The sequence below is a fragment of the Coregonus clupeaformis genome, chromosome 19, assembly GCF_020615455.1.
Source record: "Coregonus clupeaformis isolate EN_2021a chromosome 19, ASM2061545v1, whole genome shotgun sequence".
In the NCBI taxonomy this organism is placed as follows: domain Eukaryota; kingdom Metazoa; phylum Chordata; class Actinopteri; order Salmoniformes; family Salmonidae; genus Coregonus; species Coregonus clupeaformis.
This window is the reverse complement of record NC_059210.1, coordinates 19,360,126-19,374,629: the sequence shown is the minus strand read 5'-3', so window position 1 is coordinate 19,374,629 and position 14,504 is coordinate 19,360,126. Positions and strand designations below refer to the sequence as shown.

Genomic DNA, 14,504 nt, shown 5'->3' with positions numbered 1-14,504 from the left:
GGGGTCCCGAGGACAAAGTTTTGGAAACACTGGTCTAGGGGGTGAAATTGAACAGGGCCGTTGACTCACCTGAGAGGTCCAATCTGGCAGGACACTCCACATCTTGCCATTCCCCAAGGGGTGGAACCTCGCCTTGACCAATGGAGATAAATCTCTGTGATGACATCACAGCCTGTCGTAGCAGCACTTGCCCGGCCCCCTCATAGTGCCGTGCAGCACGCACCAGCAAGTGTGGCCTGCAGGGGGCAGTCATATACTGTCACTCCTGACATGTTTCATAATAATTCCTGGTTTCCTTTACTTCTTGACCGCAGACTTTTTAAGGAATTGATATTGCAGGGAGAAAGCATTATGGTGCAAACATGCATATGTTAGCAGCCCCTACTAATGGAGGGTTAGTAGTTAATAGTATCAGTATGGGTCTGACCTGCTGAGCCATTTGGCTCTCTCGGTGGCCAGGGCCTGGACGCCACCCAGCAGGTCTCCCTGCTCCAGGACGGAGAAGGCATGGCTCCAGGCGGGGTTAGCAGCCGGCCCGCTCCTCAGCCCCCCTCGGCCCTCCCCGGCCATGCAAGCCAGCACGTCAGCTATACAGGCCAGGCAGCGGGCCGCCACTCCCAGGTTCTCCCTGCTGCCCGCTGCAACTGGAGCACAAGAGATGACTATAGTCATTGAGAGAGAGTCACTTGGTCTCAACCAGCCTTTTTTTCCATTCTTATGGCCATCTGACAGGAAGAGTGCAAAATGAGCCTGTGAAATGCATTCAGGCACCTGCACCCCCAGGAATTCACACATAAACGCACATTTAGAGAGCATACACTTCAAGTGTTGAAAAGGTGAAAAAGTAAGACGGGGCCTCCGCACTGCAACTCCTTGTGTAAATGTCAATGTGTTCTCACTCCGCTTCCCATGGTCAAATAAAGGGACATCAAGTACTCACTGGAGTCTAGTGTGCAGAGGAGCTCCTCATGCTGGCCTCCAAGCACGGCAGCCCTGAAGCTGGGCAACAGCCCACGATCGCTCTGGCCCTTCAAGTTGTCCATCACTCTCCTCCTCCCCACCTGGAAGAACAGCGCCTCCCTCCAGCGCAGCTCCCCCTCCTGGTCAGTAAGGGAAAGGACCTCTCGGAGAGAGAGCCTCCAGGCGGCCCTCCACTGCTCCAGTGCCCCTGGCCCACCCAGCAGCCAGCACACCCCCACATCCAGCCCCACCGCGCCCCCCCGCGGCTGGAAGACTGGGAACAGGCGTGCCTCCATGAGGGACTGGGACCTCCCGGACACCCACAGATCCTCAGGCCTGGGGAGAGAGAGCAGAGGGACTCAGTAAATATAACATTTATCATTCCAAGGGTCCAAATCATGATCAGAGTAGGTTAGCAGTCAAGCTAACACGCTTACTGTATTCCAGTGCGGCTGTAGAAGTCACTCCATCTGTGGTTCAGGAAGGTGGCACCATCGTCATCACAGGAAACCTATGGGAAGGCAAAGTCTGTAAGAGACCAACAGACATTCTAAACAGCCTCTGTCCACAGTCCTATCATTCAGATGGTGAAATCTCTAAAGAAGGTGGAAGGGAGAAGGAGAGAAGACAGTGCCTTGCTACCTTGAGATCATCGTTAGCCCCCAGCACTGTATAAACAGTGACCTTCATCTCTCCCAGTTGTATGTGGTGCCCTTGGATGATGTGGTCATTGGTTAAGGCCAGCTGCTGGATGTGCGATGATGAGGTCACTTCCAGGCCTGATAGTAAACAACCTGAATGCACCTCCACTGGACCCTAGGAGAAGAGGTCAAAGGTTATACAACATCACAGCATAATGTTTTAAGTACACATTTTGTTCTACATTTTCTGAGTTCCTCCAGACCTGAAGGTGGCAGTGCTGGATTACTGCTCCTGATGCAACAATGACGTCCCCCTCCAGAACACTGTTGATCACCCTGCCTCCATCACTCACACACTGGGCATTCTGAGGACAACACAGACAGAAAGACATGGACAGATATTAAAAACACACATTGCATGGCTAGGGTTGTGACCATGGTTGGGATCAATTCAATTTCCTTTTCCTGCAACGTTAATGGCAGCTTTATGTAGACCGTATGAGTGAACGGTTACCCAGTACGCAGAGGAGGCTCCTCAGAGGAAGAAGGGGAGGACCATCCTCCTCAGTGAATTTCATAAAAATAGTGAAACAAAAAAGTGATCCTTTTTAGTTAAAACTATACTAAATATTTTCACAAGTAACCAAATAATTGATTAAACTCTTAAGGATCTGACTTTTTTTTTTCTACAATTTTCGCTTAACTGCCTGTAGCTCAGGACCTGAAGCAAGGATATGCATATTCTTGATATCGTTTTAAAGGACACACTTTGAAGTTTGTGGAAATGTGAAATTGATGTATGAGAATATAACACCTAATAAAAGATAATACAAACAAAAAAAACATGCGTGTTCTATTATTTTTTTGGTTCCATCATCTTTGAAATGCAAGAGAAAGGCCACAATATAATTTGCAGTTTAGGCACAATTTAGATATTGGCCACTAGATGGCAGCAGTGTGTGTGCAAAATCTCAGATTGATCCAGTGAAGCATTGTAATACTGGACTATTTTGTATGAAGTCTGCCCAAATGTGCCGAATTGGTCAATTGATACATTTTCAAGTACATAACTATAGAGAACATACAAAAATTATATGGTAATACAAAATGTAAGTTTACATACTCCCAGGAATGTCATACATGATGGATCATTAGCTTATACACTAACTTTCACACATCTAGATGGCCGGGCGGGGTGGGTGTGGAGCCAGAGACAGCAGGGTTTCAAACTGTAGAACCCAGTTCCTACATTTGAATATAAAAATTTATTTTATCAAACAAAACTATGCTACATTTTATCTCTGGGACCCTTAGGATGACAAATCAGAGCAAGATTACTGAATGTAAGTACATTATTTACCTTCAGAGGTGAATGTATCAAACCAGTTGCCGTGATACGTTTTTTGTTGTTGTGCACTCTCCTCAAACAATAGCATGGTATTTTTTCACTGTAATAGCTACTGTAAATTTGACAGTGCCGTTAGATTAACAAGAATTTAAGCTTTCTGCCCATATAAGACATGTCTATGTCCTGGAAAGTTTGCTTTTACTTACAATAGTCATGCTAATCACATTAGCGCACGTTAGCTCAACCGTCCCGTATACGGTACACCGATCACGTAGAGGTTAAAACACACTGTTTTGGAATGAAGGTCTACAGTAGCCTCAGCAGCAGTCTGTAGGGTAGCACCATGGTGTAGCCGGAGGACAGCTAGCTTCTGTCCTCCTCTGGGTACATTGACTTCAATACAAAACCAAGGAGGCTCAAGGAGGCTCTCTTCCATAGACTTACAAAGCAATTGTGACAACTTCTGGAGGACGACCTCCAACCTATCAGAGCTCTTGCAGCATGAACTGACATGTTGTCCACCCAATCAAAGGATCAGAGAATGACTCTAGTACTGAAAGCATAAGCTACAGCTAGCGAGCACTGCAGTGCATAAAATGTGGTGAGTAGTTGACTCAAAGAGAGAGAAAGACTAGTTAAACAGTTGAACAAATTAATTTCTTCCAAAATTAAGAAGAAGCAAGAGAGAGAAGGAAAGAGAAAGAGCTAGCTGAATGCAGCTAGCTAGTTTAGCCTACTCAAAACACCCGGCACAAACAGAAAGGGATGCTACAGTATGTTAGCTAGCTGGCTATGGCTATCCAACAGTGGAACTCTTCCAAGTCAAGGTAAGCTTTCGGTTTTATTAATTTATTGCCACCGGGGCCTGCAGGTGTAGCTGCTAAACTGCTTTTTGACTGTACACTGTACTGCATGATTGTAGCGGGTTTACCAACGCATTACTATAGTAGCTACACTATATGACCAAAAGTATGTGGACACCTGCTCGTTTAACATCTCATTCTAAAATCAAGGACATTAATATGGAGTTGGTCCCCCCTTTGCTGCTATAACAGCCTCCAGTCTTCTGGGAAGGCTTTCCCCTAGATGTTGGAACATTGTTGCGGGGACTTGCTTCCATTCAGCCACAAGCGCATTCGTGAGGTCGGGCACTAATGTCTGGTGATTAGGCCTGGCTCGCAGTCGCATTCCAATTCATCCCCAAGGTGTTCGATGGGGTTGAGGTCAGGGCTTTGTGCAAGCCAGTCAAGTTCATCCACACCGATCTCAACAAACCATTTCTGTATGGACCTCGCTTTGTGCACGGGGGCATTGTCATGCTGAAACAGGAAAGGGCCTTCCCCAAACTGTTGCCACAAAGTTGGAAGCACAGAATGGTCTAGAATGTCATTGTATGCTGTAGCGTTAAGATTTCCCTTCACTGGAACTGACGGGCCTAGCCCGAACCATGAAAAACAGCCCCAGACTATTTTTCCTCCTCCACCAAACTTTACAGTTAGCACTACGCATTGGGGTAGGTAGCGTTCTCCTGGCATCCGCCAAACCCAGATTTGTCCGTCAGACTGCCAGATGGTGAAGCGTGATCCATCACTGCAGAGAACGCATTTCCACTGCTCCAGAGTCCAATGGCGGCGAGCTTTACACCACTCCAGCCGACGCTTGGCATTGCGATCTTAGGCTTGTGTGCGGCTGCTCGGCCATGGAAACCCATTTCATGATGCTCCCGACAAACAGTTATTGTGCTGACATTGCATTTTTCCTACTTTGTTGCCTTACAACCTGGAATTAAAAAGGATTTTGGGGGGGGTTGTATCATTTGATTTAAACAACATGCCTACCACTTTGAAGATGCAAAATATTATTTATTGTGAAAAACAAGAAATAAGACCAAAAAAAAAACGTGCATAACTATTCAAAGTCAATACTTTGTAGAGCAACCTTTTGCAGCAATTACAGCAGCAAGTCTCTTGGGGTATGTCTCTATAAGCTTGGCACATCTAACCACTGGGATTTTTTCCCCATTCTTCAAGGCAAAACTGCTCCAGCTCCTTCAAGTTGGGTGGGTTCCGCTGGTGTACAGCAATCTTTAAGTAACACTACAGATTCTCAATTGGATTGAGGTCTGGGCTTTGACTAGGCCATTCCAAGACATTGAAATGTTTCCCCTTAAACCACTCGAGTGTTGCTTTAGCAGTATGCTTAGGGTCATTATCCTGCTGGAAGGTGAACTTCATCCCAGTCTCAAATCTCTGGAAGACTGAAACAGGTTTCTCGCAAGAATTTCCCTGTATTTAGCGCCATCCATCTTTCCTTCAATTCTGACCAGTTTTCCAGTCCCTGCCGATGAAAAACATCTTTCTATATGTTTGGGGAGTCTCCCACATGCCTTTTGGCGAATACCAAACGTGTTTGCAAATTAATTTATTTAAGCAATGGCTTTTTTCTGGCCACTCTTCCGTAAAGCCCAGCTCCACTGTGGAGCTTTGCAGCTCCTTCAGGGTTATCTTTGGTCTCTTTGTTGCCTCTCTGATTAATGCCCTCCTTGCCTGGTCCGTGAGTTTTGGTGGGCGGCCCTCTCTTGGCAGGTTTGTTGTGGTGCCATATTCTTTCCTTTTTTTCATAATGGATTTAATGGTGGTCCGTGGGATGTTCAAAGTTTCGGATATTTTTTTTATAACCCAACCCTGATCTGTTAAGTGTGTTAAAAGGTGGATACTTTGAAGAATCTCAAACATAAAATATATTTGCCAGTACGGTACCTGTATGTGTGACAGAGTGTCTCTCTCTGTCCCCATCTTTGTCAGGCGGCCAATGTGCTCTCTACCGGACAGAGTCAGGTAGTCGTAGCAACCGCCAGGAACGTAAACTGCAAGGAGAAAACCAAACACATGTATGAACCACTTGTAATAGGATGGCACATTTGGCATGTACAGAGAGTGATGTACCACGTAGAAAGTGACATACCCATATGGAGAGTGGTGCCTCTCAGTATCCTCCATAGCAAGGCCCGTGCGCTCCTCACTACTGCTCCCTGTTGACTGATGGGGGAACTGCAGCCCGACCTCTCCCCATTCACAAACTCGGACTCACTCAGGTCTGAGCAAAGACACATCAACAAATCCAGAAAGAGGGAGATCTGCAGAGAATAAATAACCATGGAAAGAAAGACAATGAAGGGATGAGACAGAGGATAAGGTTGTATCAGAATAAAACCAGAGGGAAAAAGAGCTTTGTGTAAACCTAGAAATAACAGAACTGTGTTTGAGGGGAGGGTGCAAAGATGTGGAAGAGTGAAATTGATACAGAAGATGAAATGTCACCCACAGATACAAGAAGAAAGGGAGGGTGACAGGCACAAAGACAGAGGTAAAGAAACTGAGAATTAGAAATAAGAATTAAAGATGAGACTGAATACCTGAAGGGGTGGTGCCCCTGAGTCCATGCCCATGTACGTGCAACCATCAAGGGGAGAGGTAACATGGGCCTTCAGCAATCGCTCTAGTACCCTCCTGCAGAAGAACACAGGCCCTGACACCTGAATGGAGTTACATCATTACATGTGCTGCATGCTCATAAAATAAAATGTTGTATTATCACATACAGTACAACAGATAGGTGCAGTGAAATCAGTTGTTTCACAGGGTCAGCCATAGTAGGACGGCGCCCCTGGAGTAAATTAAGGTTAATTGCCTTGCTCAAGGGCAGATAATGTTTCACCTTGTCGGCTCGGGTTTTCGAACCAGCAACCTTTCAGTTCCTGGCCCAACGCTGTAACCGCTTGTCTACCGGCCGTCTAGGTATTCCCATGACTCTTTTTATTGAAGAAAAAATATGTTTCTGGATATTTTCCTATATTCACTATCTTTGACTTACCAGTGGCACCATCCCATCAGGCTGTGCGGCTTGGCGAATCCTCTCCTCTGTCCCCTTGTAGATGATGTCACGTACTCTACCCTATGAGCAGAGAGAAACTACCATTTGGCACTATTTATGAACAACCATCTTCATGCAGCAATTGTTCATAAACATGCTGTCAAAAGAATGCGTACAGTGCCTTCAGAAAGTATTCATACCCCTTGACTTATTCCACATTTTGTTGTGTTACAGCCTGAATTCAAAATTGATTAAATATATTTACATCTACACACAATACTCAATAATTACAAAGTAAAAACATGTTTTTAGAAATGTTTCCAAATTGATTGAAAATGAAATACAGAAATATCTCATTCACATAAGTAGTCACACCCGAGTCAATAATTTGTAGAAGCACCTTTGGCGGCGATTACAGCTGTGAGTCTCTCTGGGTAAGTCTCTAAGAGCTTACACACCTGGACTGTGCAACATTTGCCCATTATTATTTTCAAAATTCTTCAAGCTCCTTGAAATTGGTTGTTGATCATTGTTAGACAACCATTTTAAGTCTTGCCGTAGATTTTCAAGTAGATTAATTCAAAACTGTAACTCGGCCACTCAATAACATTCACTGTCTTGGTAAAGAACTACAGTGTAGATTTGGCCTTGTGTTTTAGGATTTTCCCGGTGCTTAGCTCCATTAAGTTTCCATTTTATCCTGAAAACCTCCCCAGTCCTTAATGATTACAAGCATACCCATAACATGATGCAGCCAACACTATGCTTGAAAATATGGAGAGTGGTACTCTGTAATGTGTGTATTGGATTTGCCCCAAACATAATAATAATAATAATAATAATAATAATAATAATAATAATAATAAGCCATTTAGCAGACGCTTTTATCCAAACACTTCGTATTCAGTACAAAAAGTGAATTCTCTTTGCCACATTTTTTGCAGGATTACTTGTGATGTCACGAGAGGCTGTGTCCTGGAGGGACGTTACATCCCCCTGAGGTGGCTGCAAACCCAGACAGCTATGGCTCCATCTGCTGGTATGGTCGGGAACTCCACCCCTCTATGGCCAATCTTCCCACGCAGCTGAAACAAATGAGGAGCTGATGAGCTGAAGGTTTGGGAAGGGAAGAGACACACTGAGGGAGTGTGTGGGGGGTGAAGAGACACAGTCTCCAACCTGGGCTCTCTGGAGGACAAGAGTGCTGCACGTCCACTTCCATGAGGAATATAAGGATTTGGAGATACTTACCTTTGGGAAATACTCACCTTTGGATATATGCACCTGTGGAAATACAGGAGAGACATTTGGAAGGACTTTTTGCTGGGTTGGCCACTAGCTGCAACGTGGACTACAGTAAGGCTGGGGAAAAGTTATCTGAGCGAGTGAGAATTATGATTTTGGATGTAGAAGAGACATCCCTGAACTGTTAACCCTTAAAGAGCCACAAGAGAACAGAATTTTGTTATATTTTCGTTAATTTCCCAAGACCTATAATAAAATCCTTGTTTTGTTTGAACCTTGTCTCCTTGCACTACTTGAGCAATCCCGCTGAAAGCTGTGTAGCCTCTCGTGACGTCACAGATGGTGGAGAATACAGGCACGCTCAAGCGTTAATAGTGCATGTCAGAGGAGGATACCGAAGGTTTGATCACCCAGTTTTCCAAGTTGGCCGTAGGCTCCCCGCCCGACTGAAATGGAGGACATGTTGAAAGCCCTTGTTGCTGGCCAGCAAGCCCAGATGCAAGCAAACGTGGCTCTCTTGGAGGAGCAAAAGAAAGCCAACCTTCTGAAGGCAGAGGAATTGCAGTTGCAGAGACAGAGGGTTGTCCAAAATACCCGCCCAATAAAGGCAAGTGACTTTATATCTAAGATGGGAGCTACCGATGACATTGAGGCATACCTGCATGCATTTGAGGCCACGGCCACTAGGGAAGCCTGGCCCAAGCAACAGTGGGTTGGTCTGTTAGCCCCCCTTTCTAACCGGGAATCGCTGAATGCTGTCCGGGACCTGGGCCCTGACCAGGTTACTGACTATGATGCCCTGAAGTCTGAGATCCTCAGCAGATATGGACTCACAAAGTTTGGTATGGCCCAGCGCTTTCACAGCTGGACCTTCCAACCAGACCAACCTCCTCGGGCGCAGATGCATGAACTTGTCCGAATCGCAAGGAAATGGCTGGATCCGCAGAGGAATACAGCAGCGGCGGTGGTGGAGGCCGTTGTGGTGGATCGTTACCTACGCGCCCTGCCTTATGAGGCAAAACGGTTCATCAGTCAACAGGCCTTGACCACGGCTGATCTGACCGTGGAAGCTGTGGAAAAGTACCAGGCCACAGCGGAGATGCTGAATGCTTCCCGAAAAGACCCCAGGAGTGCGGCCCCACCACAAATGGGAAGAACCCGTCCAAAGGACCCCAAGGTCTCGAACCCAGCCACGTCAGGACTTATCCCGGCTCCAGGGGAGCCAGAAACCAGACGGGTCCAAGAAGAGTACACCAGGAGGGGGGAAACTCGACAGTGTTACCGGTGTGGGGAGATGGGACATATCTCCTGGCAGTGTGGGAAACCAGCCGATGAACCTATGCCCACTGCGGAGTCCTCCAGCTCAGCACCCACACACCGTTTTGCCTCGCTCTTGGGAGTCGTAGATGGCGGCCCAGATCGACCCCCACCTGCCCGGTAACTGTGAATCACCATGATGTGGAGGCCTTACTGGATTCTGGTAGCCGGGCCACCCTGGTGCGTAAGGATTTGGTGGGCCCAACGTGTCTGACCCCGGGGAAAGTCCTCCCAGTTTCCTGTGTCCATGGGGACACCAGGAATACCCCATTACTGAACTTACAATGACCAGCACACGGGGAACCATACACACGACGGCGGGGTGGTTGATTCCCTCCCCGTCCCTGTCCTAATTGGACGAGACTGCCCAGCCTTTTACCCACTCTGGAGAGAGTCTCAGGAGAGGATAACCCGAGTACCTCGGAAACGGAGAGGCAAGACTCATCCTGGGAAGGCTCCGGTGCAATCCTCCGAATTACTCACTCCCGCCCGGGCTCTGATAGGGATGGCAGGTGCCCAGACCGACACAGAGACGGAGCTACAGAATCTGGACAAAGAACTGTCTGGTCTGAAGGGGACCGCTGAGAGGTATCGTTTGTTAAAGCAACAGTTAGACATGAAGACAGAAGAGTTAGATATCCTCCAGGCTAAACTCCAACAGAGCTCCTTCCATAAGCAACAGGAGGAGCTGGAGAGGCTGCGCAGGACCATCGAGGAGTGTGAGGAGACCCTGCGCAGTAGTAAGGAGGTCCAGAAGAAGGCAGAGGAGAAGTACAAGGTGTTGGAGAACAAGATGAAGAATGCGGAGGCAGAGAGAGAGAAGGAACTGAAAGCTGCTCAACAGAAGCTAAACTCTGCTAAAACCAAGGCTGATGCGTTCAGTAAGAAACTCAAGGAGAGACAACAGGAGGCTGAGTCCCTGGTCCTAGAGTTGGAGGAGTTGAAGAGAGAGCAGTCTGGCAAGCACCACGGCAATGCGGACGCCCTCTCCCGGCGTGATGCCTTCTTCGCTGCCTTTACCCGACGAGGACGTCGGTCCCGAGGGAGGGGATGTGTGATGTCACGAGAGGCTGTGTCCTGGAGGGACGTTACATCCCCCTGAGGTGGCTGCAAACCCAGACAGCTATGGCTCCATCTGCTGGTATGGTCGGGAACTCCCACCCCTCTATGGCCAATCTTCCCACGCAGCTGAAACAAATGAGGAGCTGATGAGCTGAAGGTTTGGGAAGGGAAGAGACACACTGAGGGAGTGTGTGGGGGGTGAAGAGACACAGTCTCCAACCTGGGCTCTCTGGAGGACAAGAGTGCTGCACGTCCACTTCCATGAGGAATATAAGGATTTGGAGATACTTACCTTTGGGAAATACTCACCTTTGGATATATGCACCTGTGGAAATACAGGAGAGACATTTGGAAGGACTTTTTGCTGGGTTGGCCACTAGCTGCAACGTGGACTACAGTAAGGCTGGGGAAAAGTTATCTGAGCGAGTGAGAATTATGATTTTGGATGTAGAAGAGACATCCCTGAACTGTTAACCCTTAAAGAGCCACAAGAGAACAGAATTTTGTTATATTTTCGTTAATTTCCCAAGACCTATAATAAAATCCTTGTTTTGTTTGAACCTTGTCTCCTTGCACTACTTGAGCAATCCCGGCTGAAAGCTGTGTAGCCTCTCGTGACGTCACATACTGTAGTGCCTTGTTGAAAACAGGATGTGTGATTCTGAATATTTTGTTCTGTACAGGGTTCCTTCTTTTCACTCTGTCAGTTAGGTTAGTATTGTGGCGTAACTACAATGTTGTTGATCCATCCTCAGTTTTCTCCTATCACAGCCATGAAACTCTAACATTTTTAAAGTCACTATTGGCCTCATATCAATCTACCAATAGGTGCCCTTCTTTGCGCGGCACTGGAAATCCTCCCTGGTCTTTGTGGTTGAATGTGTGTTTGAAATTCCCTGCTCAACTAATCACACTGATAGTCAATCAATGTGATTTTGTTTCACTGAATATCTGTCTGTACAGTTGAGGTCAAAAGTTTTGAGAATGACAAGTATTGGTCTTCACAAAGTTTGCTGCTTCAGTGTTTTTAGATATTTTTGTCAGATGTTACTATGGTATACTGAAGATTAATTACAAGCATTCCATAAGTGTCAAATACTTTTATTTACAATTACATTAAGTTTATGCAAAGAGTCAATATTTGCAGTGTTGACCCTTCTTTTCAAGACCTCTGCAATCCGCCCTGGCAAGCTGTCAATTAACTTCTGGGCCACATCCTGACTGATGGCAGCCCATTCTTGCATAATCAATGCTTGGAGTTTGTCCGAATTTGTGGGTTTTTGTTTGTCCACCCGCCTCTTGAGGATTGACCACAAGTTCTCAATGGGATTAAGGTCTGGGGAGTTTCCTGGCCATGGACCCAAAATGTAGATGTTTTGTTCCCCGAGCCACTTAGTTATCACTTTTGCCTTATGGCAAGGTGCTCCATCATGCAGGAAAAGGCATTGTTCATCACCAAACTGTTCTTGGATGGTTGGGAGAAGTTGCTCTCGGAGGATGTGTTGGTACCATTCTTTATTCTTGGCTGTGTTCTTAGGCAAAATTGTGAATGAGCCCACTCCCTTGGCTGAGAAGCAACCCCACACATGAATGGTCTCAGGATGCTTTACTGTTGACATGACACAGGACTGATGGTAGCACTCACCTTGTCTTCTCCGAACAAGCTTTTTTCCGGATGCCCCAAACAATCGGAAAGGGGATTCATCAGAGAAAATGACTTCACCCCAGTCCTCAGCAGTCCAATCCCTGTACCTTTTGCAGAATATCAGTCTGTCCCTGATGTTTTTCCTGGAGAGAAGTGGCTTCCTCACTGCCCTTCTTGACACCAGGCCATCCTCCAAAAGTCTTCGCCTCACTGTGCGTGCAGATGCACTCACACCTGCCTGCTGCCATTCCTGAGCAAGCTCTGCACTGGTGGTGCCCCAATCCCGCAGCTGAATCAACTTTAGGAAACGGTCCTGGCGCTTGCTGGACTTTCTTGGGTTCCCTGAAGCCTTCTTCACAACAATTGAACCTCTCTCATTGAAGTTCTTGATGACCCGATAAATTGTTGATTTCGGTGCAATCTTACTAGCAGCAATATCCTTGCCTGTGAAGCCCTTTTTGTGCAAAGCAATGATGACGGCACGTGTTTCCTTGCAGGTAACCATGGAAGAGGAAGAACAATGATTTCAAGCACCACCCTCCTTTTAAAGCTTCCAGTCTGTTATTCTAACTCAATCAGCATGACAGAGTGATCTCCAGCCTTGTCCTCGTCAACACTCTCACCTGTGTTAACGAGAGAATCACTGACATGATGTCAGCTGGTCCTTTTGTGGCAGGGCTGAAATGCAGTGGAAATGTTTTTTTGGGATTAAGTTCATTTTCATGGCAAAGAGGGACTTTGCAATTAATTGCAATTCATCTGATCACTCTTCATAACATTCTGGAGTATATGCAAATTGCCATCATAAAAACTGAGGCAGCAGACTTTGTGAAAATTAATATTTGTGTCTTTCTCAAACCTTTTGACCACGACTGTATATTTGGTTAATTGATCTCTGGCTGAACAAGTGGAAGTGGTAGATCATTTATTTGTTTGCTCATCTATCACTGATCCAAAACATTTAGCATACAATAATGTAGCCTAAATCAAGTGTATTATTTATCTATTGACTCACGCAGTAGCCTTATATAGCCTTAGCTAGAGGCTATTTTCCTATCGTTCCAATTCCACTGAAAGCCACAATTCGGACTCCTGTCTCGCATGAAAATTCCTAACATTATTCTGTAATCCATAGGCTGCATTATCAAAGCACATCTCGCCTATGCATGTCAAAATACCACCATAACATTTCCCCCGCTTCTCTGTGCTGTTTCATATTGCAGAGTTGGTCCCCGTTAAGATACCTTGATGTGTAAACAATTTCCTCTCTTCATCTCCCCGTTACTCATGAGCTGATTTGCTATCTGTATTATCATCAACTCGATTTTAACAAATAGGAGATATTCTGTCATTCATGGGAGGTTCTCTAGCAAGCTTAGCAACTTTGGCCATTTGACTTTTGTTTAACTGGCGTTGCAAAGTTTGTATGATTCCACAACGCTATGGCCTACTCGGGGTGTTGTCTGTGCGTCCTGAGCAAGCTGTGTGTCGAGATAGCCTAGGACTACTGCTGAAATGCGCTGAATTAATTGAGGAACATGATAACGCTCTGAATTTATGAACGGCCTGTTCGCAATTAATAACAATGTCAGTGGCGATCAAAGCTACTATCATTACTAAATATCAGTTTCATTTGCTGTCAAATCTTTATATAGTGGTGCAGCCAAAACAGCAATGTGGCACAGCGACAATCTTATTTTAGGAGAACCCTGACCATATATTGGTTTTAAACGCTTTAAATTGGCACTTTTTTGCAGTATTTCCCGGTACTCTCTGGATAAATATGAATTATTCCAAGTTTTGAAACTTGGTAGGTTTTCGGGAAAATATTAATCCCTAGACCTTACAGATAATTGTATGTGTGGAGTACAGAGATGAGGTAGTCATTCAAAAATCATGTCTATTATTGCACACAGAGTGAGTCCATGGAACTTATTATGTGACTTGTTAAGCAAATGTTTACTCCTGAAGTTATTTAGGCTTGCCATAACAAAGGGGTTGAATACTTATTGACTCAAGACATTTGTACCAAAAAATATATATAATCCACTTTGACATTATGGGATATTGTGTGTAGGCCAGTGACACAAAATCTTAATTTAATCCATTTTAAATTCAGGCTGTAACAAAAGCAAACGGGTGTGAATACTTTCTGAAGGCACTGTATCTAGAGTTTGTAATTCCATTCAGTAAGAGATCTATCCTTAAGGTTATGTACCTGCTCATCAGCGAAGTAGACTCCATGATTGGCGGCGTAAGAGACATCACTAGGTAGTGCCAACACACGGACCCCAGAAAAACCGTCCCATGACATTTCTGAAAGACAGAAGAGAAAGAATATTAAGAGACAGTGGGGAAAGACATGTTTTTCAAAAAATATGTTAAAAAAATTAATCTGAATGGAATTGTAGAA

The 14,504-nt window shown here is 45.6% G+C and overlaps 1 protein-coding gene across 3 annotated transcripts in view; it reads right to left on the bottom strand.

Annotated features, from left to right (window-relative positions):
• The window catches only part of LOC121532005 (L-fucose kinase), a 49,906-nt gene that overhangs the window by 11,283 nt on the left and 24,119 nt on the right, over positions 1–14,504 (bottom strand). For 2 of the 3 annotated variants that reach the window (XM_041837636.1, XM_041837637.2), the window contains exons 6-16: positions 14,310–14,407; positions 6,823–6,903; positions 6,365–6,484; positions 5,914–6,085; positions 5,709–5,815; positions 1,865–1,966; positions 1,603–1,776; positions 1,398–1,471; positions 941–1,296; positions 428–644; positions 70–236 (exon numbers count right to left, since the gene is read on the bottom strand). In XM_041837636.1, coding sequence (XP_041693570.1) covers positions 70–236; positions 428–644; positions 941–1,296; positions 1,398–1,471; positions 1,603–1,776; positions 1,865–1,966; positions 5,709–5,815; positions 5,914–6,085; positions 6,365–6,484; positions 6,823–6,903; positions 14,310–14,407 — 1,668 coding nt within the window. Of the gene's footprint in view, positions 1–69; positions 237–427; positions 645–940; positions 1,297–1,397; positions 1,472–1,602; positions 1,777–1,864; positions 1,967–5,708; positions 5,816–5,913; positions 6,086–6,364; positions 6,485–6,822; positions 6,904–14,309; positions 14,408–14,504 lie in introns of those variants that run through there. The other variant, XM_041837638.1, reaches the window with a different exon arrangement.